Source organism: Hemicordylus capensis, chromosome 6 (assembly GCF_027244095.1).
Source record: "Hemicordylus capensis ecotype Gifberg chromosome 6, rHemCap1.1.pri, whole genome shotgun sequence".
Classification (NCBI taxonomy): Eukaryota; Metazoa; Chordata; class Lepidosauria; order Squamata; family Cordylidae; genus Hemicordylus; species Hemicordylus capensis.
In genome coordinates, this window is record NC_069662.1 from 17,720,247 (window position 1) to 17,748,230 (window position 27,984).

At 48.6% G+C, this 27,984-nt stretch overlaps 3 protein-coding genes across 15 annotated transcripts in view; 2 read left to right on the plus strand and 1 right to left on the minus strand.

Moving 5' to 3' along the window:
• Positions 1-9,433, plus strand: part of MVP (major vault protein) — a 35,408-nt gene extending 25,975 nt beyond the window's left edge. For all 9 annotated transcript variants that reach the window (XM_053259816.1, XM_053259813.1, XM_053259815.1 and 6 more), the window contains 4 exons: positions 426-542; positions 648-774; positions 8,052-8,240; positions 9,161-9,433. In XM_053259816.1, the coding sequence (XP_053115791.1) occupies positions 426-542; positions 648-774; positions 8,052-8,240; positions 9,161-9,283 (556 nt within the window). In that variant the 3' untranslated portion in view covers positions 9,284-9,433. The remainder of the gene's footprint in view (positions 1-425; positions 543-647; positions 775-8,051; positions 8,241-9,160) is intronic.
• Positions 9,434-9,508: 75 nt separating this feature from the next.
• Positions 9,509-12,750, plus strand: C6H16orf92 (chromosome 6 C16orf92 homolog). Of its 2 annotated transcripts, XM_053259846.1 has the most exons (4): positions 9,529-9,718; positions 10,906-11,049; positions 11,243-11,330; positions 11,447-12,750. In XM_053259846.1, the coding sequence occupies exons 1-4, from the start codon at positions 9,625-9,627 to the stop codon at positions 11,508-11,510; spliced, it is 390 nt and encodes a 129-aa protein (XP_053115821.1). In that variant the 5' UTR covers positions 9,529-9,624; the 3' UTR covers positions 11,511-12,750. The 2 variants fall into 2 exon arrangements, with proteins under 2 accessions (XP_053115822.1, XP_053115821.1); XM_053259847.1 differs by lacking the exon at positions 10,906-11,049 and having other exon boundaries at positions 9,509-9,718.
• TLCD3B (TLC domain containing 3B) lies at positions 10,798-27,922 on the minus strand. 4 transcript variants are annotated; one of them, XM_053259832.1, is made up of 7 exons: positions 27,838-27,922; positions 24,055-24,166; positions 22,651-22,769; positions 19,936-20,019; positions 15,440-15,671; positions 14,969-15,064; positions 10,798-13,163 (listed from the first exon to the last, which is right to left on the minus strand). In XM_053259832.1, the coding sequence occupies exons 2-7, from the start codon at positions 24,097-24,099 to the stop codon at positions 12,852-12,854; spliced, it is 888 nt and encodes a 295-aa protein (XP_053115807.1). In that variant the 5' UTR covers positions 24,100-24,166; positions 27,838-27,922; the 3' UTR covers positions 10,798-12,851. The 4 variants fall into 4 exon arrangements, with proteins under 4 accessions (XP_053115807.1, XP_053115808.1, XP_053115806.1 ...); XM_053259833.1 differs by lacking the exon at positions 27,838-27,922 and adding an exon at positions 27,562-27,816; XM_053259831.1 differs by lacking the exon at positions 27,838-27,922 and adding an exon at positions 27,460-27,816.
• Positions 27,923-27,984: the final 62 nt, after the last annotated feature.

Here is a 27,984-nt window from a genome sequence, read left to right on the forward strand (position 1 = left end):
AGTCCTCTATATACTTTATTAGCAGACGTATATGTACTTATAATTCAATTTTTATACCACCTTTCATAATACTCATCCAAGGTGGCTTACAAAAATTAAAATAAAACACCATTAAACTACTAAAATCAGTTAAAACAACAAAAACCATATTTTAGGTTTATTATACTTGAGTATTATGGGTTATATTCTTGCATATTAAAACTTGATTAATGTTTGAAGTGTGGAGACTTGAATAATGGTATTGTCGCACTGTGTGTGTATTTTATTACTTATAGATATTCCTTGAAAGATATTAATCAGAACACATTGGAATAAATCCTCTCTTCTGCAGCTGTTCCATTCCTCAGCCCTACTCCTCCTCTGCATTCCTGCAGCTGTTCCTCAGCCCTGCTCCTCTGGTTCACCTCCCTTCTCTTGTGTTCCAGGCATGAAGCAGAGAGACTGGAGCAGGAGGCTCGAGGACGTCTTGAGCGGCAGAAGATCATTGACCAGGCAGAGGCTGAACGGGCCCGGAAGGAGCTACTGGAGCTTGAAGCACTGAGGTGAGGTGGGGTCAAGGCTAAAGGGGCAGCCAAGAGAATGGGCACTGGCTGCCTGCTTGGTGGCAAGCAATGTCTGGGCACCCCGTTTGTTCTCTCTTTCCACAGCACTGCAGTTGAGAGCACTGGGGCAGCTAAAGCTGAGGCTCAGTCACGGGCAGAAGCCGCCCGGATTGAGGGTGAAGGGGCAGTCCTGCAGGCCAAGCTGAAGGCAGAAGCTACTGCCATAGAGACGGTGAGTCCCACTAATCTGCTCATGATTCCTTGCCTCCCTCTGGGGGCAGGAACTGCTGCTATTGCTCCCTTCCCAAGCTGAACACTCTATGCTGGGAAATGTGGTAACCCATCAAAACAAAACGTGGTGGTTGCTGTCGCCGTCTCTCCCTTGTTAAACACAGAAAGGGGGCGAGTAAACAAGCTTGTTAACTGCACCGCTGACCTAATAATATCCTTCTGCATTCCCTATTTTATAAATGTAGTCCTTAAATGTACTTTTCTGCAATATATTGGGACTGTCAGTGATCATCGGAACCTGGAAGTGGATTAGATATGCCTGGTACACATATAAGTCTGACTTGGAAGCAGAGCCAGGACAAGGCATTTGTGCATCCTAGGCAACGTTTAAAAATAACGCCCCCAAGGAAAGTATGAAACACACAATTTTACCTCTCAAACAGTTCCTGTGCTGGTTTCCAACTCCACTTGAGATTCTCCACCCAACTGCAAATGTCAGTGACAAGTTTGGAGAATCGTTGGCAGAAGTTCAGTGGAACTGGCATGGGAACTGGAGGCTGGCAGGTTCAGATGACACGCGTGCCTGGAGTGCATGCTCTCTAGGAACCTCTAGTTCTCATCTGACTTTCGTGCAGTTATGTGAACCAACCCTGCATATATAGCAGGGTCCTACTCTCCATTCCTGCCATAGACTATGTATCTATAGCTTTTTTGAGAAGCAGTCAGATTTTGCATACTTTTCAAGCTGTAGGATTAGTGAATTTCTGTGGAAAGGAGGGTCACCTAATGGCGCACTGGGGAAATGACTTGATTATTAAGCCAAAGGTTCCCGGTTCAAATCCCCACTGGTTTGTTTCCCAGACTATGGGAAACACCTATATTGAACAGCAGCGATATAGAAAGATGCTGAAAGGCATAATCTCATACTGTGCAGGAGATGGCAATGGTGAACCCCTCTTTTATTCTACCAAAGACAACCACAGGGCTCTATGGTCACTAGGAGTCAACACCAACTCAAAGGCACACTTTACCTTTATGGCTGTCTGCCTTCTCTAATGGTTCAGGTAACCCCTTCCTCCCATGCAATGTAAATCGCCAAATATCCATGTTGAACTGTCCACTGAAAAGCTTTGGGCCTTTGTTTTAATGCCTATGACAAAGCATTATAAAATATATGCCACAGAGGGAGGAATGTTCTGATACTAAAAATCTGTTTATGAAGAATAAAACTTAATAGTTAACATTGTCATTCATTGTGCTGCACTCTAGGTGGCTGCCTCATTCACCTACCCCTAATTCTAGCTCTGCCAAGAAGACACATCACCATTAGTGCTATTCTACAAATGCTGGCCCAAGAGTTTGTTCAGTGCTGCTAGGATAGGTACATTTTGTAGCAGTTCTCATGTTCTGGCTTGCAGAAGAACATATTTCAATTGGTTTCATTTCTCTCACACCAAACTCTTATACAAGGTGTAAACCAGCCCTTCTCGGCTGGTGTAGGAGGTCACCCAAGCTTGGGATTACATCCCCCCCCACATGCTCCAAAAGGCAGGAAGTAGTCATACTTGAAGATCCTTAACCCAGTGCATGTGGGCGGATCTCCTCAGTTCTACTTCCTGCCTTTGCTCCAGAAGGCTCTCATTACAGCTCGCTGGCTTTGGCCTTGTTAACTAGGCCTCTTCTTTTCTTCTGCTTATATTCCTATTGTTTTTGACTATTTCCAATCTATTCTTCACCTGGTATTCTACTACTATTAGTTCTCTCTAGTTACTAAAGAAAAAAGAAAATAATAATTTTAAATTAAAAAAAAATAAAATTCATATCTGTTCTTCTGCTGTCCTTTCTGTTATTCGTTACCTCTCCTCACCTCTTGCCGACCTTTTGGCCGATGTCCGCTAAAAAGACCTTCGGACTCCTGGCTATTAGGGAGAGATCCGCCCATCAGCGCCTGTTCCCGCCAAAAACTCGGGACTGCGCAAATCCTGTAAGGAAAATGGCAGATGTATCAGATGACCTTGCTGGCGCCTGTAGGCCACAGTGGTCCTCTCTGTTGCCAGATACCGGTGAGGAGACTGGGCGCAATTCATGCCACCAGCAATCCACCGAAGCAGGACGCAGGTGGTGGCACCAGAATCGGAGGCTTCCCTACAAGGAGGCCCCGTTGGTGGCCAGTTACCGGTGAGGAGACTGGGCGCAATTCATGCCACCAGCAATCCACCGTAGCAGGACACAAGTGGCGGCACCAGAATCGGAGGCTTCCCTACAAGGAGGCCCCGTTGGTGAGAGAGCTTTCGCCTGGCAGCGCGAGCAAGGTAAGCCTGTGATGTTTGGCCTCGCCCTCCCCCCCAACTCCTTTCCCTAGGAGTTGGGCGTGCAGGAGGAGGACTGCCTCAGCGAGTATTGGGGCCACGCTGAAAGGAACGTCAGCAGGAGTGGCCGCCCCAGAGCCTGTCGGAATCAGACGGGGAAGACGTGCAGGATGATGAGGCAGGCGGTGCTGAGCCCGTGGATGGGGCGTCGGAGCACCCAGAAGGCCATGAACAGCTCCCCCCGGTAAGATCGGGACTTGCTCGGGGGGGAGGAGGTGAGTGCAGATGCCCCCTATGTGGCCCCTCCCTCAGGGCCTACTCCTACAGGGAATGTGGGGTTCCCCCTGATGCTGCCACTGTAAAGGGCTGGATTTAGGAGGCCGTTCAGGTCTCACTGGCAGCGGCGCTTAAAGCGCGGAAGCCTGCAAGGCATTGCAAGGCAGGCTGTGATCCATGTGTCGCCCTCAGACTCTCAGGAGGAGACGGTGCCCGCTAAGCAGCCCAGGGTGGCTATACACCAGGACTCTGTGCCCTTGTGTAGGGGGAGGTCTTCAGATGAGTCTGGAGAGGACTCCCCAGATCTATTGTGACCCAGGGTCAGTGGGTCAGAGACATTGCTGGGCAATCCAGACAAGGGGCCCTCCTCCTCGGAAGAGGGGGAGATGATTGAGGACTCTGCTGCAAACTTACACAGTCAGAGGCTCTCTCTTATGGTGGATTTCAGCCACTAATTAACCAGGCTATTGCTGCGCTTGATCTGTAGCCAGTTACAGAGGAACAGATCTCTCCTGTGTCCAAGGGCTCCTTGGTGCTGCCTAAGGCTAAGGTACCGCAGATTAAATCAGTGATACCTGAGGGCTTTACTAAGACCATCAAGGAGGAATGGGCAGCTATTGCGACTCCCAAAGCGTATGTTGACATTGGCTAGCAAATTGTACAACTTTGAGGAGGAGACTCTGGACTTGCTGAAGGTGCCACTTACGGTTGCTCACTTCGGGGCCCTACTTAGTAGCACAGTGGTACCCAAGGATGGGGACTCCTCTTCTAAGGAGCCAGAAGACAGAAAAGCAGAATCTGCACTGCGCAGGGCCCACGAGGCTTGAGCAGTGGCCATCAGAGCTGACACCACTGTGTCCTTGGTGTCTAGAGCATCGGTCTTGTGGATTGGCGAGTTACCCAATGACCCTCCCACTAATCAATCTAAGATGTGGCGTAAGCTACTTTGTCTGCAGAGGGCGGCTGCCTTTTCAGCGGATGCTACTCTGGACAGTGTTCAGTTCTCGGCACGTGCGGTCAGTGCAGGTGTCCTGGCAAGACGCAACATATGGCTAAAATTTTGGAAGTTGATAATACGTCTAGGGCTAAATTAGCCGCTGTTCCCTATGCTGGGGGGAAAGCTAATTGGGAATGAGGCCCTGAAAGAGGTCCTCATTGAAACTAAGGATAACCGCAGGGCTCTGCCATCAGCTCCTAGGAAGAAGGACAAGAGTTTTAATCATAGACCGATGCAAACCTTCAGGGCGTTTAGACCTCAGTTTGTCAGAGGGAGCCTTTTAAGCCTTTTCGATCGCAGTGGAACAGATCCAGAGGCCAAGGCAGGCAAGGGTTCACTCAGCAGAACCATCAGTCTCTCGGAAACCAGCAGCGGGGCCCCCAAGCAGCAGTCCTGACTCCCACTCAGGCAAAGTGGGGGTCTGCCATTTGGCCTGTTTGGAAAGAATCCATCGACAGGTGGGTTCTTTCCATTAGCCTACACGGGTACGAAGTGGAGCTGGCCAGCCCCCCAGGAAACAGATTCCTCCTTACCCCTAGATCTGGGAAACCGGAAAAGCACAAGGGGTTGTCCATGGCCATTCAGTATCTGGTGGCTATAGTGGCCATAGAGGACGTCCCACCTCTTCAGAGAGGCAAGGGCATCTATTCTGTGATTTTTACGGTGCCAAAGAAGGACGGATCGGCCAGGGCAGTTCTCAACCTACGCCCAGTCAACCGTTTTGTGATAAAAAGGAGGTTCAGGATGGAAACCCTTTGTACCATCTCAGAGGCATTGCAGATGGGGGACTACATGACTTCAATAGATCTCCAGGAGGCCTATTTACACATCCCCATTCATCCACGCAGTCGACATATACTCCACTTCTGCTACATGGGGAGGCATTATCAGTACAGAGCCCTTCCTTTTGGTCTCTCATCAGCCACCCGAGTTTTTATGAAGGTTCTAGTCTGCTAGTGGCCACTTTATGCACTGAGGGGGTCCACCTGTATTGTTACCTTGACAACTTGCTCAAGAAGGGGCAGTTCAGTCGGCTCTGTCCAGAACAATGTCTGTGTTACGTGCGCATGGGTTTCTGATAAATGTGGGCAAGAGTCACCTGATGCCCACACAGAGCCTTCATCATTTGGTCATGGTAATGGACACCTCAGTAGGCAAACTGTTTCTGCCACAGGATCGGATGGAGGCCTTAACGTCACTGGCTCGTGTGATTGCTTCGAGACTGTGGGCCAGCCTTCTCAATCTAGCAAGTTTGTTGGGTCTCATGGTGGCGGCTATGGACTCGGTGCCTTGGGCGAGGTTTTCATCTACGCCAGTTACAGTGGGGTTTCCTCCCTTACCAGCACAGGATTGCCCTCAAACGTGACAAGAACATTCCTCTCTAGGTGTCTCTTCACGAGTCGATTCGTTGGACGGCCCGGGGAACCTAGACAAGGGCAAGCTGTTCATAGAACCCAAGAGAGTGATGGTCACGACGGACACCAGTCTATCGGGCTGGGGGGCTCACTGTTGGAACAGTTCTGCCCAGGGGCTTTGGTCGGTGGAAGAGTTGCTCTATAGCATAAACTGGCTCGAACTGTGGGCTGTCTTTCTGGCCCTAAGAGCCTTCACGCCCTTGGTGAAGGGAAGGAATATCTTAATGTGTACAGAATAACTTAATATCCATTCTGGACCATCAGGTAAACAGAATTTCCAATGTTCGGGCAGATTGGCTAAGACGGCAGGAGATCCAGCCGGCAGAATGGGGCCTGCACCCTCAAGTATTTAGGTGGCTGACAGAGCAGCTGGGGTGTCCCCAGATAGACTTGTTTGCATATCCTCAGAATGCCAAGATTCAGAGGTTTTACTCACGTTTCCCGATGTTGGGGGCAGAAGAGACGGATACGCTATCGGTGCCATGGCCTCCGTGTCTGCTGAATGCATTTCCTCCAGTGCCGCTGCTCTCCCGTTGCCTCAGGAAGCTGCGGGGTTTCCGGGCATCCCTGATATTGATTGCGTCTTTTTGGCCCAGAGGGCCTTGGTTTTCTGAGATTGTCGACTTGACCGTAGGTCATCCACTCAGTTTGCCAGACCATCCAGTTCTGCTGTGTCAAGGTCCGATTTACCATCCTTGCATCTAGAAAGTGTTCAGCCAACAAGATTTACCAATCGACTTGGCGTAGTTTTCTGCGCTGGACAGCAAAGCTCTCCCTGCAGCTGGACAAGTGCAGGTCGAGGGGATTACTAGGTTTTCTTCAGGATGGCCTTGCGCTTGGTCTGAAACCCAACACGCTTAAACACCAGGTGCTTGATCCAGATGTTGTTTCCTCATCAGCGTTTTGTTCAGGCGTGGCACCCTCTTCTACGCAAGTTCTTGAGGGGGGCAGCTTTGTTGTCTCCTCTGGGCTGCCATCGTTTTCCGTCATGGGATTTGCATATTGTGTTGTGGGGTCTGCAGTTTCCGCCATTTGAACCACTTTGATCTGTATCATTGCAGATGCTGTCCTGGAAGGTGGCCTTTTTAGTAGCTGTAACATCAGCCAGGAGGGTTTCTGAATCGCAGGCTCTGTCAGTTCAGAGTAATTTGTGTAATTTCTCTAAGGACTCTGTGAGACTTATCCCGGATCCTTCGTTTATCCCTAAGGTAAAGTCTCAGTTTCATCGTGAGGCGGTCATTTAATTACCTTCTTTTTGTCCGGATGCTCGTCACCCTGCAGAGAAGGAGTGCAACCGGACGCAGGCTTTTCGTAAGTCAGATGCTCTTTTTGTGGCCTTTAAGGCTTCTAAGATGGGATGCAAGGTCTCTTCAGCCATTATTGCTCGATGGGTTCATTCATGCATTACGATGTTGTATGAAGCCCAGAAACTTTCGGTGCCTGGTCAGATTACGGCGCACTCAACTACATCGGCAGCCACTTCCACTGTGTTATCTTCACCGGTGTCCCATGAAGAGATTTGCAAGGCGGCTACTTGGTCGTCGCCTTTTACATTTTCAAGGCATTACAAGTTGGATGAACATGAAGCTGCCAGAGCAGCATTTGGTCGGAGGATCCTGCAACAGGTCCTTCCGGGTCAGTAGCTCCAGCTTGGGTATTTTCCCTCCCGTGGTTGGTGCTGTGGTATGTCCCAAGCTTGGGTGACCTCCTACACCAGCCGAGAAAGGTACATTGGTACTCACCGTGAAGGTGTCTTCTGGCTGGTGTAGAAGAGGTCATCCAAGGCCCGCCCGGGTTGTGTTAGGCTGGAGCTGATGATCTGGTTGTAGGGGGACAGTTTTTCTGTCTTTCTCTGCATTATTGTTTGTATATTGTTGTATATTCTCTGTTGTGTTCTGTGGTTTTCATTCCGTAGCTTGAGCTGTTTTAAGCACTGAGGAGATCCGCCCACATGCACTGGGTTAAGGATCTTCAAGTATGACTACTTCCTGCCTTTTGGAGCATGTGGGGGGGATGTAATCCCAAGCTTGGGTGACCTCTTCTACACCAGCCAGAAGACACCTTCACGGTGAGTACCAGTGTACCTTTTCACATGTGGAAAGGCACTTTTAGATCCATCTATAAAATGATGCTTCTACCCAGCACTGTTCTTAGGATTCAACCCAATATGTCTGAGGAGCTGTCCCTCAAAAATGTTGGGATGGGTATGAACCACAAAGCTTTGTGCCAGTCATCCTGCTTCCCTGCAGTGTGTTGCACTCTTCCCTATAATCCCTTGCAGGAATCGGAGCTGCAGCGCCTGGCACAAGCACGGGAGCAAGAGCTCCGCTTTGCCAAGGCTCAGGCTGACCTAGATGTGGCTCGTGAGGAGGCTCTTGCTACTGTTGAAGTGAAGAAATTTGAGGCTGTGATAAAGTCACTGGGAGCCAACACCATCCGTGACATCGCTCTGGCTGGGCCAGAGATGCAGGTGAGAAGCAGCAGCAAGGGGAAGCTCTGGGGTGGAAATGAGTAGTTCTTTGGGAAGAACTGCAGGGGAAAGGCTTGAGTGATGAGTCAGCGGAACAGACTTGAAGGCCATTTGCAGCAAAGAATGTGAGACATTGCTAGAGAGCTGGCAAAGAGAATCCAAGAACTGGAAGCCACTCTGAAGGGCTCCTAGTCAGACTCCTGCTCAGTGCAGAAAACTGTAACAGCATCCCTGACAGGGATCTCCAGCAGACAGCTTCTACTTGAAAACCTCCTAGGGAGGGACAGCCCAGAATGCACAAGACAGACAGTTTCACACCATGGTGGGCTTTCCTTTGTTGGAAGTTTTCAAGTACAGGTATGCCTTGTTACTTGCAGGGGTTTGCCTACTGCTGCAAGTAATGAAAGCACAAGTAATGAGGCATTGTGCCTATGGAAAATGGGGTTAGGTTCCTGGATGGGAGGAAAAAGATCAAAAGGTTTTTTAAAAAAACCTGAACGTTATCACTGTACCATGCTCTGCGAAGGTCCCGGTGCACCCAGCAATGCCCCCCAAACTGCGAAATGCCACCCAAAACTACAAGAACTCGTGCGGAAAATGCCTTTTTAAAAAAAGAAATGAGCCACAAAATGGCTGTTCCTGACAAAATGGTGGCTGGAAGTGACCTCCTCCGGTCACTTCCGGCCCTCTAGGAGCCACAGCTACATGGATTTTAACCTTTAGTATCCACAGGTAATGAAATCGTGTATCAATTAGACGATTGATACAAATTTGTGAAACCACAGACAAATTTGTGAAACCACCGTCCACAAGTAACAGTGTTTGCCTGTAGCAACTGGATGGCCATTTGTCAAGGATGCCATAGTTGTTAGGTATAGGTTTTTTATGGATTCCCACCCCCCTCTCTTTTTCCCATGCAGACAAAACTCCTCCAGGGCCTGGGGATACAGTCGACACTCATCACAGATGGTTCCTCGCCTATCAACCTTTTTACAACTGCAGGAGGACTGCTGGGGATTCTTCCCAAGCCTTCAGAGGCCTGATGGATGCCAGAGATGAGCACCTTCCCACCAAGCCTATAAGTGTCTTAGATTATATAGGCTATGGCAGTCTTTGCATTTTGCCTGAGCTTCTCCTGAATGTGCCTCTTTTGATTTAAAGGAACAATGTGGAATAAACATATATTCTTTCTACATATGTCTCTTGATTCTTCTGTTCTTGACACTTTGGTTTAGAGCGGCCTCTTCATGGGGATGTTATTTTTGAAAAAGAAGAGGCTGGGGAGAAGACAAAGCTGGAATGGAGAGGGAGGGGAATTGGTTAGAAATGGGGAGGATTAGGCATTATGAGGTCATAGAATGTTGGTGTGTCCGGGGGAGCAACGATGCTGAGCCACAGAGAATTTCTGCTACTCCAGCTCTTATGTACTCTCACAAATCTCACTGAAGTGCTTCTGACCGATCCCCAGCTTCTGACAGGTGAGAGCAAGAGTCTTCCAGGGGCATCTGTGGCACGTCACCCTGTTTGTTCTTCTGACTGCACACACTGCAGCAAAACTCCTATGTAACTTTGGAAGCTCCAGTTAAATAAAGGTCTGCTCACAACATAATTTCAAACTCAGGCATGTTTATGCTGCATAACTGGTGGGCCACTGTGTGAAACAGGATGATGGTCTAGATGGGCCTTGGGCCTGATCCAGCAGGGCTGTTCTTATGTTTTTATTTGAGTTGGCTTTCACACAAGGGATGCTGACAACTGTATCTCTTTGGGGCCAGAGATCTCCAACCAAAAACTGACAATGTCTGGTGTACCCTTGAACTCTACATAGAATTGTCACAGCCTAACCTCTTGTGTTTCATGGCCATTCAGTCTACAGCCTGCAGTTTCTCTCTCCCTCCATCTTTCTGTGTGCGTGAGCACACTTGCTGAGGATAACACTTCATCTGAAGTGGACTCTAATGCATGAAAAGCTTATGCCACAATAAATCTGTTCATCTTTTAAGGTTGCCACAAGACCTTTTTGTTGTGTTGGCAATTTCCAGGATCCTTTTGGCCAAGCCCTGACAGTTAAAGCCCTCTGAAAGAGGTTCAATATTTATATTATAGAGAAGCCCCTGCTGAAGTAATGTAGTTACCACTAGAACATGCCATACCACAGTAGCATTTGTATATTCTCAGTTGTCGTAATTGCTATGATAAATTTCAGCTAATGTTAGACCACGCAGAATAAATCTCTTCTGCCTTAATTTGGCAATGTGGATTCCAGAAGGAAATACTTCTATTTTTCTTTATCTCCTATCCTAATGAAAGATTGTGGGGTAGCCATTCATGAGAGCAACTGCTGGAGGGTGTATATTCCTAAATCAGGCTTACTATAAAGCAGGACTACCTGATTTTGGCCCGTCCTGCAGATGCTGCCCAACAATTCCCAATATCCCTGACTATTGGCCACTATGGCTGGGGATGCTGGGAGCTGTAGTCCAAAAACTGCTAGAGAGCTACTATTGAGTAGCCCTGCTATAAAGCATTGGTGGAATGAATCCAAGGATGCAATTGCTCTGTGGGAAACAAGATTTAATGTCAAGCTTTTGTGGAAAGGAATGTTCTTGAGCATGGGGATGTGCCTTGGAACAGCCACTGATGGAGAATCTTTCTGGTTGCACAGCACCTGCAGAAGAATGGGCTACTGCCAAGACAACAGTCTCTTCCCCACATCAGCAACTCTGGTTTGATTATCCTGACTCAGACCGAGAGAAGATCCTTGCTGTTTACAAGCTTATTGGAGAACAGCCTGAATTGATTGCTCCAAGTGAGACCTCCTTCAAGTCCCTGTCTCTGTCTGCCTGCTGCTTCAGCTCTGAAGCCCTCCCTCTCCCAAGCAGCTGCCCAGCCTCTATAGGCTGATTCAGCTGCAGGCTTCCTCTGGCCATGTGAGCCATATGGTATGAAATGATGCTCCCGTGAGAGAGGCCTTTTCTCATTCCCATCTCTCTTCCCTACAGCGACCTTCCCCGGGCTGCTGCGCTATATCCTGGTTGGATCTGTAGTCCTCCTGGTGCTGTTCTCCCTCTATCAGATCATCTCTAAAGTGTAGGTGTCACACTGGACCCGGGTATTGCTACACCTACTGACCATTGTCTTTTGAGGGGTGATGGTTCACTCCCCCGCCCCACTCATTTTCATTCTTCTTCCTGGATTTCTTTTAGGATTTTCAAGGCATCCTCCCCACCAGCCACAGCCACAGAAGAGAAGTCAGGCGCTACTCCATAGCCAACTGGCCACACTCTTCCTCCTTCCAGAATCACTCCAGTTCAGCAACGATTTTTAAAAAGCTCTTTTTGTGACCCCTGTGATGAACAAAGGGAAGGCCCTGGGTGGGCTGGGAGTGACGGCCTAGCAGCAGCAGGCGGGCAGGTAGGGGGAGGGAAGATGGTAATAATATTTTTTTTAAAAACTCACATGGTCCTCGGCTGGCATTAGATAAAGGCTCCTTTAATACTTTGCAGACCTCAGGTTATAAATACAACCCACCCACCCCATATTTACAGCTGGATCCCTGCCCCATGGAGTGGGGATTTCTAGGAGGGAGGAGTGAAGGGGGTTGTGCGCTGAACAGAGGTGGTGGCGGCAGCAGCGGCAAAGGGGCAGGTGCTTCCCTACTTGGGTTATTGCTCGTTGGGGGGGCCATAGATGGTTAGGAAGCACCTCTCTGGTCACCTTCCCATTGCAAAGGTATGACTTTTACCCCAAATAATTTTGGGACTTTTTTGGGGGGGCACCTAGTTATACTGAAGATTGCTTGCTATCTAGCACCACCCCAAAATTCTGGGGTTGTTTCTCTTCATTGGGCATACTACACAAATACCTAATTTTGCTGACAGAACCCTAATAATCAAGAGTGTTGGGAAATCAAAACTACATGTTGTTCCCCCAGCACCTTCAGTCATAATATATGGGATCCTGTGCCTCTATAGATCATAGCAGAGAAAGAAGCAAAAACTCCCCCCCTGCCACCCCAATAATAGCATCTCCCTCTGTTTTCATGTAATGGTATCTCCCCAGTCAAATTACAGGGATAGTCTCTTTGCCTACTATGTTCTGATAATTCTGGGGTGCTCTCAGCATTGTGCTGTAAGAAACTGCAAATCCCTCCCATACAGATCTTGGTTTTGGCTTAGCAGAACCCCCGACACCCTTTGTCCTGTCTTGCACCCTGCAAGGAACTTCAATCGCACCTTGTTCTAGATTTTTGGCTCTCCTAAACCCCACTGGCCACATGTCTCCCTGCCTACCAAAGGCCTCCCTTCTGTTCCCTTTTGGCTTGAGACCCTCCCCTCCCTGCAAAATTTCAAAATACTGAACTGGTTGCAAAATTAGAGGGTTGCCTTTTGGTGAAGGAATCCCATGCCAAGCCAAAGGATTTATGTCTTTTTTGTTCTTGTGCCCTCTTAATACTTTGCTGGAGACCCCCTTTCCAACCCCTCCCGAATCCCCTTTTGGCCTAGGAGCCCACTCCCCTGATAATCCAGTGACCCTCCCAAGCCCCAATAAATAAATAAGTTAGAGGGAAATGTGGTCTGTCCATCTGTGGTGGAGGGGCAGAGGGAGGAATCAGTCCAGTGCCTGGGTCTCTGGTCTGTGCCCGTTCCTCAGCACCTGCTCCTTGGCGGCCCTCTGGCCACGGTACACGCGGAGAGCACCACGGCAGATGAGGCCGAACCAGTAGACCTGTGGTGCCATGAGAATCGCCGATCCCAAGTTGTACTCGGCGGGGATGGAGAAGGGCACGCGATAGAAGGGCAGCCCGGCGTATCGCCCGTACACCCAGTACATGTATGGGAACAGCAGGATCCGGCAGCAGAAGAAAGTCACCAGCATGACCACCCCGTTCACCTTATGAAGAAGGGTGTGTTGCTGCTTGTACTGTAGTGGGGGAAGAAGAAAGATGGGAAGGCTGTCAGGCTCGCTTTCCTAACCGTCACAGCAGGGGCATCATTCAGGGCTGCCTGGGATGTGGGAGACAACTGGAGCAATCTGGGGCAATTCTAACCCTAACTTCACAAAGCAAGGACTTCCTGTCATAACTACTATGGAGTATCATCCATCTCTGCCCAGCCCTGCCACCTTGTTCCACAGAATCATTGGTATTTTGTTTAAATTTTCCATTTTTACAAAAAGAAAAAAGAGAGGGAATGGTTTCCGAGAGCATAAGATGGCACTGAACTTCAGATTGTAGAGCCTGACCCGACCACGATAAACTGGGCAAACTGCTACATGTGAGACTTTTCACATGTGGCCCCGCTGTGCAAGAATTCTCACATGTGACTGCCCCACTTTGTACACGAACACACACACACACACACACACACACACACACACACACACACACACACACACACACACACACACCTCCTCTTAGAGGGGCCCCAACATCATACTTGCCCCAGGCCCCATAAATTCTATGGGCTACCATGATGTCATTAAGGGGTGGCCATGGGGCATGGGTCCCCAATGAATTGCTCAGAGCCCCTGAATTCTCCTCCTCCCTTCCCAGAAAGGAAGGGCAGCAATGGAGACACCTGCTCAGAGCAGGGGAGATTGCGCCTAGCCTCACCTCTCTCTCTGCTACTCCCACCTTCATAGGTGGTGTTTTCTATGGGAGACTTTTGAAAACATACAGTATGTCATTACTCTTGGGGGAGGGATATGATTAAGCAATTATCAAGGGGGGCACTGTTCCCCAGGCCTCAATTCCCCAGGGGACCCCCCCAGAACACCCCTGTACCATGGCCTTCCTTCACCAGGCCCAATTCCCTTTTAGCAGCCCTTAGGAGTCCAGCTCACTAGTCATTTCAGTGTTCCGTTCCGGTGTTCCACACTGTAAGGCTGACGAGCCAGCAGCAGCCCCCATAAGCCCTAAAAGTGGCTCCCTAATTGTGAAGCCAAATACTCAATGTAGCAAAAAAAAACCCCACCCCGGCCACAAGTGAGGGCAACTGTTCCCAGCGAACCATCCTAAGCTTTGCCCAACACCAGTGGGGCTCCTTTAAGGGCAAGGCAACTCTCTCATGCCCTAGTACTGGCTTGGAAGTTGCACACAGAACTCTGGGAAGTGTAGTCCTTCCCAGCACTTTCACTACAGAGCCCTAAGGGGGAAGAACTGGAAAGGCCTGCACTTCCCAGCATTCCATGTGCACCTTCCAAGGGGGTGCCACGGATGGAAGAGCCCCTCCGCCAGCACTGGAGAAAGTGCAGCCCTGTGAGGAGGTCAGCCTGGTGGGAAACGGCCACACACCAAAGTGGCCCCTGCTTCAAAAATAGTGAAGATCGCTCATTCATTCATTCATTGATTCATTCTTGTGACAGTCCCACCTTTCTTCCTTCATGGAACTCAAGGCAGTGGTGGGGGGAGGGATGTTCCCAAGTGTTCTCCCATCCAGGAGCTCACCAGGCCTAGACCAGCTTAGCTTCAGCAAAATGGATGGATCACCTGCCTTCAGGCCATACCCTGAGATTAGACCCTCACAGAAGAACCTGCTTTTGACCCACTGGCTATTGCTATTTGCTTTTTGATTGAAACCATCTGTAAGCTGCTTTACTGATGCTCTCAGCAGGGTTTATAAGTTTATTCGGTCATTGACCAGCAAATTCTCAGCAGGGTATATCATCAGGGGAAAACAATATACCCTCCTTCCCCCTGAGAAACCATGCAATCCAACCATACTTACCAGGATGAGGACCTTGCCGAGGCAGACAAAAGGGGTGCTGAGCTCAGCCATCAGCATACAACCCAGGAAGAAATCGCCCTTGCCCTGGCGCCACAGCTGAAATGGGAATATTTGGAGAAGGGTCATTAGCCCATTCTGGAGAGCAGCTTCTAAACACTGAGCCCTTATTCTGCCCCACGGGTGGTCCCACCCAGTGTTCCTTGGAACAGGAATTCCCAGAGGTTGTTGACTACAACACCCATCATCCCCAGCCAAAGACCATTGCAGATGGAGATCAGTAGTCCCTCTAACAGGAATTCCCAGACGTTGAGGACTACAACTCCCATAATCCCAAGACAAAGGCCACTGCACCTGGGGATGCTGGGAGTTGTAGCGAACAACATCTAGGAAACTCTGTTAGAGGGAACACTGGCCCAAATCCTTCACCAGCCCCTCTTCCTCTGCCCACTCGAGTTCCCTTGTCCCACTCACCACAGACACAGGGAAGCAAACCAACACCATGAAGAGGTGATGGATCACCATGAGGAACTCTTTGTGCAAGTAGGTGCGGGTGACAGTGCGCAGTGATCGGGTCCCTGTCGACCCTGAGGCCGCCTCGTGGCCCTTGACCCGGTACTTGTGCCAATGGCACATGAACATGGCATAGATGTCGTAGATGAAGTAAGGAACGGCAAACTGGGTGTAGGTGGAGGTCAGCCAGTGCCTGGAGAGAATGAAAGCAGGGACCAGTCAGTAAGCCCATAATGACAATGGCTGACATGCTATGCAAAGTTCTGTGTGCAGTGTATGCCGGCTTGGAAGTGCACCCCTGCACAAATGTACCTGCATGGTAGTATGGCCATTGGAAACAATGGCTACACCATTGAACAACTTACAAATGTTAGCCATCAGTACCATTTCAGGGAATGAGTGCTCATATCATGATTTTGGGCAATGCTCACCCCGCTGGAGATGGAAACTAGGTGATAGCATTGCTGCACTTACAGCTTTTTCTGTGTTATCATCCCTTTTTTATCCCCACACCCAAACGTGGGGTTCTCAAAACTTGGATTCTCAAACTTGGATCCCAAGATGATGTTGGACTACAGCTCCCATCATCCCCAGCCACAATGGCTAAAGTTTGGGAAGCTGTAGTCCAACAACATCTGGGGACTCAAATTTGAGAACCATTGGATTAAGGTAAACTTGGAGTCATTTTTGCAGAGAGGAAAGAGAGTCACGGTTAGGGTAACCATGAACAAATTGTTGTACTTTCTCCGTGGAGTAATCTTGAAAGAACATCCCTGCCAATTTAAATTTCCATTCCTCTGACAACATCAATAAAGTTCTATATTAGTGTTTGTGTTTTTAAATTTGGGCCCATGGTCAGGACAATAAAAGCATGATAACACACAGAGCTGAAAGTAATGCAATGCTATCACCTATTTTCCATCTCTAGGAGTGTAGGCCTTGTCAAGCATCATGATGACCATTTGTACCCTCAGATGGTACCAACCACCCTAGGTGGCTCTTGTACTAAACTGTGTTTGCACAATGTTTGCATCTATGCAAGAACACACTTGTGCAAATGCCTTCATGTTTTGTTACAATGTGCATGGAACTTCGAGCAGTATGTCAGCCATTGACTTCCAGAGAGGTAGACATCTCAGCCAGCCTGTTAAAACTAACACAACAAAAGGTATTTTGCTACAGCAGGGGTTCTCAAACATGGGTCCCCAGATGTTGTTGGACTACAGCTCCCATCATCCCCAACCACACTGGCCAAAGGATTATGGGAGTTGTAGTCCAACATCTGGGGATCCACGTTTTGAGAACCCCCTGCCTTACAGAATAGCACAGAAGCATTAGTTTTTTAACCTTATTTCAACAGATGTAGAATAAATGTGTAGCACTTTGAGACTAAACTGTAGTTTTTTAAAATAATTATTACAAGCAAGCATTAACTTTTGTAGGCAACAACCTATGAAGTGGGCCCTTGTCCATGAAAGCAAATGTTTGATTGTAACAATTTAGAAAAAGTCTCAGAGGGCTGTTCATTTATTCTAGTGGATCAGCAAAAAAACTAACATGGCTGTCCACACACATATATTACTTTGATAAATGTTTAAACAAACGCATATTACTTTGATAAATTAGAAAAATCTATATTTTTCTAACTCTTTTTTTAATGTACAAGCTTAAAGAGAGACAGATGCAGAATTAAAACAAAAGCACAGACTCCTCGGCTATGAATTTATACATCACCACTATTAGACGCACCCTTCCTATGACTGACAAAACCTCAATATGTTTTTCCCCATATGGAAATTTATTGTTCCCAAATAGTACAGAGTTCACCCGTTATTTTTGGAACAAATACAGTGCATTAGCCCCAGGCTTCTCAGACTTGGGTCACCCTATGTTGTTCAGCCATTGTGACTGGTGATGATGGGAGTTGTAGCCCAACAGGATCTGAGGACCCAAGTCGGAGACCCCCGCATTATCCTGCCTTTCCCTAATCCTTACCATTGGTGTCAACCCAGGCATTAATATGACCATCCAGCTCTCCCTTCCTACATCTAGTCCCTGTCATTACAAATGTGACCATTTCCCAGCGTTGGACTATCAAAATACGTGCTCACCCGGCTCTTGCTTTCGTTCCTCACTGAACTACCCAGGCTGTTTTGGGCCTAAACATAAATTTGCTAGCCTTGAAGGTGCCACAAGATTCTTTGTTATAGTTACAGTAGTCCCTGCAAGGCACTTAGCCATCAGGGAAGAGGAGGAGATGGTGTGGAGAAGCCCCACCCCCTTGGAGCAGGCTCAAGGCCACAATCAATGAGTATTGACACCCTGCTGATGTGGCTCCACTTGCAAGGTCAATGAGAACACAGCTTCTGCCTTGGCCACAGTCCTCCTATGATGTCTCAGGGTTGCTTTCCCCATTCCCCATTCTGCCCCTCCACAGTCCTCTGCAGCTGCAGCTGCAGCAAGGCCCCCCCCCCAGTTCAACTCCTTCCATTCATCTTCACTCTTCACCAGGGCATGGACCATCACAAGCCCCCCACCTTGTCCTGCCTTCACCTTTCAGTCTTGAGCACCCCTCTCAGCACCAATCAGGGCTCCTTCAATCCCCTTATATACAGGATATTTGGGCTTACAGCCAGGCCCTTGACCTCACACCTATTTAGAAGCCTGTTAAGTCCCATAAAGGGCAATAGGATTAATGTAAATAAGTTTAGGATTTGGGACTTAATCCTGTTCCATTCTAGGTGAGAAGAGGTGAATTAGGGGACTTTTTTTTTTTTTAAGGTGCTTCTGGCCTGAGTCTAGCAGCAAGCTGAGAGGGTAGCAAAGGAAGCACCGGTTCTTCAAGTGCCGGCTGTGACTTACTGCCACACTCCCACTGAGTTCTCTTTGCCCTCCTCCCTCATCGCTGCAGCCTGCCTAGGCATTGCATTGACAGCACTCTCTGCTCCACGCAAGGTGATTAGGCCAAATGCCAGAGAAGCAGGCGGGATGCTGCAGTGCTGTGCAGGTTCCAAGGCCCAGGGGACACCATGGGGCGCCCTGGGTTGGATGAGCAATGGGGCATGTGGGGCTGAAGTACCATTTTGAGGGGACACACTGTGTTGGTCTGAGGGTGGGTAGTTCTTGCACAAGGCTATACAGTCTCCATGCTGTAGGGTGCTGACGGATGCCTTAGCACTGGGGGTCAGTTAAGGAGACACTTCAGCTGAGCTGAAATATTGCCAGGGAAACTTCATATCACTTCCCAGTAAGGCTGGGAGATTCCCGGTGTAAAGAACCTGAATCCTCAGGAGAATACAAGAGTCCTGCCTCCATCCCATTTCTGCTGTAGCCAATTAGATCGCACTCCCAGAAAATCCAGCCACCATCAGATTTAACTCATGAGAGCCCATTTCCCCCGTTTAGAGAACCCAGGAATGCTGGTTGCCCAGTAAAGCTAATTATGGGTCCAAAGACTTCAAATCAGCAGTGGAAACAGCTGCTGCTCTGGTATAATCCTCCACCCTGCTCCATCCTGTGGGAGGAATTAGCACACATGCCCCATCTAGCCTTTCCAGGGAAGGGACTAATCCCAGATCAACTCATTAGCTGTGAAATGAAACAATCTTGACGACAAAACAAGGATGGGAGAATGGCCATCAAGGACCCAGGCATCTTGGCTCCCAGCCACACCCCTGTCTCCATCCTGTCCCTCCCCTGCAAGGATACCGGAGTCCTGCTGTGTTTATAGCCCTGCTTGCCCTGCAGAGCTGCCCTGTTGCCAAAGCAGGTTCTGCAGAGACCGAAGCCTGGCAGCTCTCCCAGAATCCAATGGGACTGGCAACTCCAGTCTCCAAGCTCTTTCCAGCACACCCTCTGCTCATATTCTTTGGATAGACTGTGTGAAGACCTCGGGGACCTTTGGGTAGAGGGAGCTGTCCATGGTGCTGACCAGAGGGAGGGAAGGTTAATGGCTCCGGTTTCTGCAGCACCATGGACAGTGCTTCACTTCAAACCGCCCAAGGAGCCCCATTAATTGTGCCTCGCTCTCTCCAGTGCCCTCTTTTGCTTTGTGGTGGTTGGGAGCTCTTCACTGCTTGCTCTCTCTCTCTCTCTCTCTCTCTCAACAAAAACAAAACACCTTTATGGGACAGAAGAGTAAGAGTCTCTCTACCCTTGCTGCAGTTCCACACAGCACCCTATAGCACCTCCTGCTGGCAGGACTCATTCACTGCGCTGTGGGTCCCAACACCTAGTCCTGAACTGCCCTACCCTTTGCTGCACATCTGCCTTTGACATGTCACTGTCATCCTGTTCTAAATTTGGTGCCTGTCCCGGTGCAGGTGTCAGGTTTCTCACTAGCGTGACCTTGCCAACATGCTGCTGGGTCGGATACAGACAGTGAGTAGGGAAGAGGCGGGAGGGGAGAGGCTCTGGACTGCAGCATTGCCCCAGCAGGCTTGGAAAGGCGGACTTACTGGTCGTTGATAATGTGCTTGCAAGACGAGGAGACGATGTAGCCCACCGTGGAAGCCATGATGGCCTGCACTGAGGAGACGAGCCTGTCATGGGAGGTGGGGGAAGAAGGGGAAGTTTTAAGTGGCGGATCTGTCCCACGCTTTCCCTGGGCCCGGAACCCCACCTGCCATTCCATTCCTGCAGTCTACTCCAGCCCAGTCCCTCAGAGCCGACCCAAGCCTTTGTGTTATTCCGGCCCTCTTCCAATCCTGCCAAACACCTTTCCTCTTCAATCATTATTCCTTTTGCCACCTGTAACAGCTGCTCTAGAGCCAAGGCACCTTAAGGGATCGGCCCCAGTAGTGGGAGAGGCCTAGTTGCTCTCTGACCCTAAAAGGCAGCTTTGTCATGTGACCACCGGAGAGAGTGTAAACACAGAAGCCGCCTGCAAGCTCCAGGGTAAAAGTTGCAAGTGAGGAAAGCAGCAAGGCATCCTTTCCCATCAGACCCCAGAGTTCACCACTGGCACCCTGAAGCAGGTGTGATTTCTTGACACTCCTGTGCATTCCTCAGCAGGTGACTCTGATCTCCCGGGGATAATCCCAAGAGCAGATCCCAAGGAAGCCCATTTGGGGACTGCACGGCTGCCGGCCTGCCACCTCACAACCTGCAGACTTTGCTAAACTCTAAGCTTAACAGCAAGCTCACCTACATCTTCCCTCTGGGCTCCAGTCGCCCCACGCGCAGGAAACCTGAGTTCTGTGGCTTATCACAACTGCTGGCTGACATCATGGGCTAGTGACAACTCACCCTCCTGGTCTAGCCTAGCTCAGCCCTTCACCCCCAAGGAATAAACCCCATGCTCTCGGGGGCAACCCAAGAAGTTCTGCTTTACAGCCCGACTCTGGCCACACCACATTCCATTCTCAGGGTTCCTGGCCTCTCCTTAGGTGCTGGTGCCCTAAAAATTCCACTGGAGTAGCCCAGCTTGCCATTCACTGCACCCCATGCCAGTCCCAGTGGGCCCAGGCCTCCTGATGCCCAGCTTCTCCTAATCCTTGCACCCTCCGGGAAGCCTCGCTGGGGAAACCTAATTCACACTTGGTTCATCCATTTCACGGTGCACCACTCCCCTTTCAGAGGACTCCCAGCTCCCGTCGCCTCTCCAGAGCCCCTAACCTGCCCCGGCTTCCCCGCCCCTTGAATCAAGGAAAAAGGGAAACCCAGGCGTCCGAGGAGCCCCTGTCCCTGAGGCCTGCTGCCCACCCGCCAGCCTGCCTCCGCCCCACGCCTCCATTGCAGCTGGACCCTCCTTGCTGCATCTTTCTCCCCCGGAGGACATCCCTGGTTACCTGGCGGAGACGATGACCGCGTCGGCCTCCTCCCATCGCAGCCACGGCAGCCACTTGAGGCCGTTTTTGGACAACAAGAAGAGACCGGGGAAGACAATGCCCCCTGCTACCAAGGCGTGAAACATCTCGCTCAGGCTGCAGGGTTGGGGGCGGGCGGGGGGGGAGGGAGGCGGGAGTGGGGACAGCACAGGAGGCGGGGAGGGTCAGCGGGGCTGGGGTCCCTCCAGGCGGCCCCCTCGGGGAAGGCTCATGGCATCCCAGGGGGCGAGGGGGGGTGGAGAGGGAAGGGGGGGTTGGCGCGGTGCGGGTTGGTCCCAAACAGAGCTGCTGTGACAGACAGAGGGAGAGGGAGAGAGAGAGGGAGAGACAGAGAGAGAGAGAGAGAGAGAGCCAGGGGAGGGAGGGGAGGAGGGAGGGGGAGCGGGGGAGCAGCTGTCAGCAGCACAGTGCAGTGCGGGAGGCACTTAAAGAGACAGTGGCCTGCGGTGCGCACCGGGGACAGCCAGAGAGAGGGTCTGCGGAGGCCCGGCTGGCCCAGCAGCGGGGCCGGCCCGGGTGGGAGTTCGCAGTGGATCTCGGCGTGCAGGCAGGATCTGAAGCCGGGTGGGGAGGGAGGGGCAGCCCCCAGGTCGGGACTGAGCACTGCGGCGGCGGGCGGGCGGGCGGGCAGCTCAGGAGAGGGGGGTTAGGGTTGGGGGTGCAGCTCGGGGCAGCGAGACGGAGAGCGCGGCCATCCGGCCGTCCATCCAAAACGCAGGGAGACCCGGAGTGTAGCAGGGGTCTCTTTTAAACGAGAAGCCACTGCTAATACGATTTGAGAGCGCGGGGACTTCACACCCCCTTGCTGGACCCAACTAATCAGGCAGGAGGATTTAACCCTCTGCATGCCAAATGATAACCACCCACTCTCTCTCTCTCTCTCTCTCACACACACACACTCACACACACACACACACACCACACACACACACACCCTTCTTTGCTTGGCAGGAAGTCCTGCTCACAGGATGATTTGGGCTAATCCCATAATCCCAGCCTGGTTTGTGAGGATTAGGTCAGTGCCGTGCGGGGCGGGGGAGCAGGGGGGCAGGGGAAGTGAGATGAAGAGGGGGCCGTTAACTCTTCCCGTCCCAGGGCATTAGGGTTAATCTCACACACACACACACCTGCTCAGAGGGTGACCCTGATGTGACCTCTGGTAGGTGGGTGGGAAAGAGCCAGAGAGATGCATGTGCAAGTTACTGGAACAACAGTGACATCTTCTGGCTGAAGCACTTTAGCATGCCAGGTTTCCAAAGAACCTGGGAGCCGGCCCCGGATGACCCCCAGGGTTTAGCCCCATCGGACATCTCTCCCCACTCCGGCCTCCATAAAGTCTCTCACCTGGCAGATACATAAACTGCGTGGAGGACTTCCATTTGCCCAACATGAAGCATGAAGAAACGCAATGTCCAGAAGAGGCAGGGATAGGTAACTAAGCCCAGGATGAAGATAGAGGGAAACTTCAAAAGAGTGGGAGATAATGAGGAGAAATTGAGAGATTAATGAGAGAGTTGGTTTTGTTTGCCTAGAAATAGCTTTCCCATTAGCCATACCACCAAAAGAAGGATATCTCCCTCTATAGGTAAGTCCTAGGTTTTAGACAATATCCTCAAGCACAACACCTCTGTCCCCATAACTCAGCTCTTCAGTTGGTTATTTCTGTTTTTCTTATCAACAGATTCATGGAGACTATTCAGTACATGACAGACAAGTTAAATAATTTATTCACATAACACACAATTTTTCCAGGGGTTGGATTTTGATGGGAGTTGTAGTCTAACAACATCTGGGGACCCAAGGTTGGGAATCTCCTGTTCTAATCCTCGAATCTTTGGACAGAATCAGAATACTTGTTAATATCAAGTATCAATATGGAGAGCCAGCATGGTGTAGAGGTTAGAGTGCTAGACTAGGACCGGGGAGACCCGAGTTCAAATCCTCATTCAGCCATGATACTAGCTGGGTGACTCTGGGCCAGTCACTTCTCTCTCAGCCTAACCTACTTCACAGTGTTGTTGTGAGGAGAAACTCAAGTATGTAGAACACCGCTCTGGGCTCCTTGGAGGAAGAGCGGGATATAAATGTAGTAGTAGTAATAATAATAATAATAATATCAGATACTGGGAATAAATTGATCTGGGAACAAATTGATTTTTTTTAACATTGTAAAAATGTGGATTTCTAAAAGCATCTGGCTAGAAACAAACAGCAAGGCAGTTCTTATGTTTTTAATCAATCATTCCACTGTACATAAAGCTTGCCTTTGATTAAATTGGCTAAAATACCTGGATTGGTTAAAAGCCCTTAATTCCAGAACTTTTTAAACAGCTGTCAGTGTAGCCCTTTTCACACATTATGTTCAACGCATGTACCATCTGTGTACAGAGTACATACATACAGATAACTACTATTTATATTCAATTTTTCAACAAAAGTTCTCAAAGCAGTTTACACAGAAAAACAAACATATAGTAAATAAGATGGTCCTCCCTGTCCCAAAAGGGCTCACAACCAAAAAAGAAACACAAGGTAGGCACTAGCAACAACTACTGGACAGATGTTGTCCAGGGGTTGGATTGGGACAGTTGCTCTCCCCCTGCTAAATGTAAGAAAATAGCCACTTTAAAAGATGCCTCTTTGCTCAGTTAGTAGGGGTTCATTTAGAAAAACCTCCCACCTCTTCACTGGTACTAAAACCAGCAATGAATGAATTGGCATATTTGAGCCTTCACCCAATCAACTCACCTTTTCCAATGCCATCCGGGCAAACACAGCCAAGGTGATGAACATCTCAGCCAACCTGTGTACCCCTCTAAGGAGGATATTTCATGTTGACCAGAGAACTTTCCCTAAGGAGCTAATTAAAATGTAATTTAAATCTCATGACCTACAGAGATTCTGCTTTAATAATTGCTAAGTGATCACATCCCAATACACAATTAGTTAATCCACCAGGAGATAAATGACCCGATATCCCAATCATGTGCATGCTTACTCTGAAGTTAAGCCTCACTTAATTCAGTGGGACTTACTTTTGGGTAAGTGTGCATAGGACTGCCATCTGATGCAATAAAACAACATATTGTACTACCTAACAACCTACTAGTGACCAAAAAATTTCTAGATGGTTGGCCTTTGATCAGGGAGACCTGGATTTAAATCTCCATTCACTTATTACTTGGACCAATCACTGTTTTTTGGGATGGAGGCATAGCTCAGTGGCAGAGCATCTGCTTAGGATGCACAAGGCCTCAGGTTCAATCCTTGGCATCTCCAGGTAAGTCTCAGAAAAGCTCTGAAACTCACAGGAACATAGGAAGCTGCCATATACTGAGTCAGACCACTGGTCTATCTAGCCCAGTATTGTCTTCACAGACAGGCAGCGGCTTCTCCAAGGTTGCAGGCAGGATTCTCTCTCAGCCCTATCTTGGAGAAGCCAGGGAGGGAACTTGGAACCTTCTGCTCCACCCCCAGTGCTCACACTTCTAGTCTCCCATTCATATGCAACCAGGGTGGACCTTGCTTTGCTAAAGGGACAAGTCATGCTTGCTACCACAAGACCAGCTCTCCTCTTTGGAGAGCTGCTGCCAGTCTGGATAGACAATATTGAGATAGACGGGCCAATGGTCTGACTCAGTATAAAGCAGCTTCTTATGTTTCTCAGGCTAGCGAGAGGTCATTTGTGCTACCTAGACTGGAGAAGGATGAGTTACAAATGCAATAAACAAATATTTAAGTGTTAAAAAAAAAATTGTGGGCAGCATCCAGACTCATGACCAATCACCAGTGAAATAAATAAGACAGGTCAGTCATGATCAACTTAAGTTCCATTAATATAAATGGGACCTAGTCATGGCTGACTTAATCTGGATGCTGCCTCATGAAAATATTAAATGAGCAAGCATTTCATATTAAGAAATATTAAATGAGCAATTAAAATATAGTTATATTTTAATTATAACTCAGGGCACAAGCCAGCCAAAGCTATGCCCACTTAAAACCCATTGACTGCAATGGAAAAGTGAAGCACTCATTAAAATGTATCCCACTGAAAATAGCAGGACTTAAATGGGATTATTTGGAGCTGATCCTACCCATCTGAATCACCAAAGGGCAATACTTAGCTACATTTTGTCATGTTTATTTAATGTATTATATATTCTTAAATCCATAAATTATGGACGTGTTTAGGCTGCATTTCAGTGTATAGCTGCTAGGTTGCTGTCCAGAGATTCCACTTTTACCACTAACAATGCATGAACATGGGGATAAGAAAAAGGGTAGTGACAGCCTGAGTTTCCGGCAGTGAACTGAAAGACATGTTGGCAAGGATGTCCTGTGGGTGCAAATAGGGGCATTACTTTAGCCCACTCCCCTATATCTCTCTATGGTATAAGCTCTATTTGTCAATTTTGTCCAAATGAGCACCAGGAATGCCAGTCAAGATCTCCTTAGACAGAAGAACGCTGGAAACAAACTACTGGGGGTCACCACCCTCTTGCAGACTTCAAAAGCATTTGGCTGGAGTAGAAGCAGGGGTGACCCTTTCATGAGGCAAGGTGAGGTGTTCGCCTCAGGTGCCAGATAATTGGGGTGCCAGCTAGGTGGCAAGATGCCCCTCGCTGTTGCCATCCGAGCAGCTCTTTGGGACCAATCTGACCCTTTCAAACTTTGCAAGGAGTGTCTCTCGTCACAACCCTTGCAAAGCCTGCAAGAAGCATAAGGAGAGAAGAAGAGGCTGCTGGCAACCTTCCCTCTTCCCTGCTCCCACCATGCACTTCCAAAGCTTGCAAGGGTCAGTTTTGAAAGGGAACTGACCCACACCAGGGACATGGAATAAAGGAGTATTTGATGCCTTGCCTCAGCCTGGCACTGTAACGTTGGGTCACCCCCTGGCTAGAAGGATCTTTGGCCTCCCAGATCCTTGTAAAAAGAAAAAAAAAGTTGCCACAGGATAACGCTATTCTGGGCCCCATCGCTCACTCTCTTTGTTTTCTTGCCTCCTGCGGCCCAAAGTTGAAGTCCAGCTCATTTCAGCAGATGGGGAAAGAGCAGTTAGAGCTGGACCTAGGACCCAGGAGGCCTGAATTCGGATCCCCGTTCAGCCATGAAACTCACTGGGTGACTTTGGTCCAGTCAATTTATCTCTCAGCCTAACCCACCTCACAAGGGTTCTTGTGAGGATAAACATGACCATGTACTCTGCTCTGGGCTCCTTGGAGGACGAGTGGGATATAAATGTAGCAAGTAAATAAAGAATAAATATAACCATGAAGGGATGGTGTAGAGAACACGGTACTTGCAACCTCTCCTGTTGCTAATGTACTGTTCAAGGTAAAAAGCGCAGTTCCGGGTTGTGACCTGGCAACCCTATTCTGGAACACTATACGGTTAGCTCAGGAGATTGTGTTTCTTGATCAGCAGCCTCCTCATGTGAGTTTTCCAAAAGCCGTTTGTGACACTGCAGATATAATAATGCTACTATTTCAAGAAAAGAATTCTGGACACACCCCTTTGAGGGTGCATAACTTATCTTTCTTGATCACGTCCATAATTTATCAATCCTATAATGTATGAAAAATTAATAAGTGCTTAAATAATTTGCTAGCATTAAAAATATAATACTGTATATTAACCTATTCAGTAAGTCTTATCAGCAATTCACGAGTAAAGCAAACAGTATTTTTTTTAGCTTCTATTTGGTATTTTGTTAAGTCACACATCATTTAAATCAATGGTCTTGTGTGCTTAATTCTGTGCTGGATTGTGACCATACAGCTTTGTGAATATAAACTGCAGGCCAGGACATTAATGATAATTGGTTAATAACTATTTAGAAAAAGCACCCCCCCCAAAAAAAAACAGTAATAAAATTTGATACTGCTACTCAAATGGTTTATTCTTAATGGATATGAAACTGTAGCCTTAAAAATACTAATAGTTGAAGGTTAAATTTCAAACACATTATGATCAGAATATGATCAGAATTTGTTCCAATTAGCATCCAATTATCACTTACAAATAATAGTTAAGATTTAAGAAAGTTTGAAGTATGTGAACAGGAACTAAAATAGAAGTTAATATCCTGAAGTTCTATGATAGCAACTAGAGAAATTAACATAATTTAGAATACACATGTTAGAAACATACATATTTGAGTAGGGAAAGAATTTTCTATAAGAATGAGGCATCCAACTGGCCTAAAGTGCTTTTTAACTTTCAATAATATTAATGCAAGTAAACTAAATATACATTCTTTGGCGTCTTTGTATAGTTGGCGTTTAATTAAAACATTTGCATCTCTCTCCCCGTGGTCACTTTGGGTAAATTTGCAAGTTTGCCCCCAAGCTATGGGATTAATTAAGGCTGGTTACTAATATATTTAAATTATTGCAGATAATATTTGCATGCTATGCAGTTGCGGTGGCCAATTAAACGTTGCTCCCTCTCCCATTCCCACAGGTCTGATTTTGCATAAAATGCGGCTAAGCCATCTATTTCGCCCCTCCCCGTTCTCCGACTGGCTACCCTTTTGCCGCTGTAGCGATAGTTTGTAGTTTCCGTAGCAACGACAAAACTGGCTGCCTGCAATAGTGAAAGGGGCCGGCATTCTGCGCATGTGCAACACTGCCGACAGTCTTCCATCTGCGTTCCAAACTATTGATCTGAGGTGAC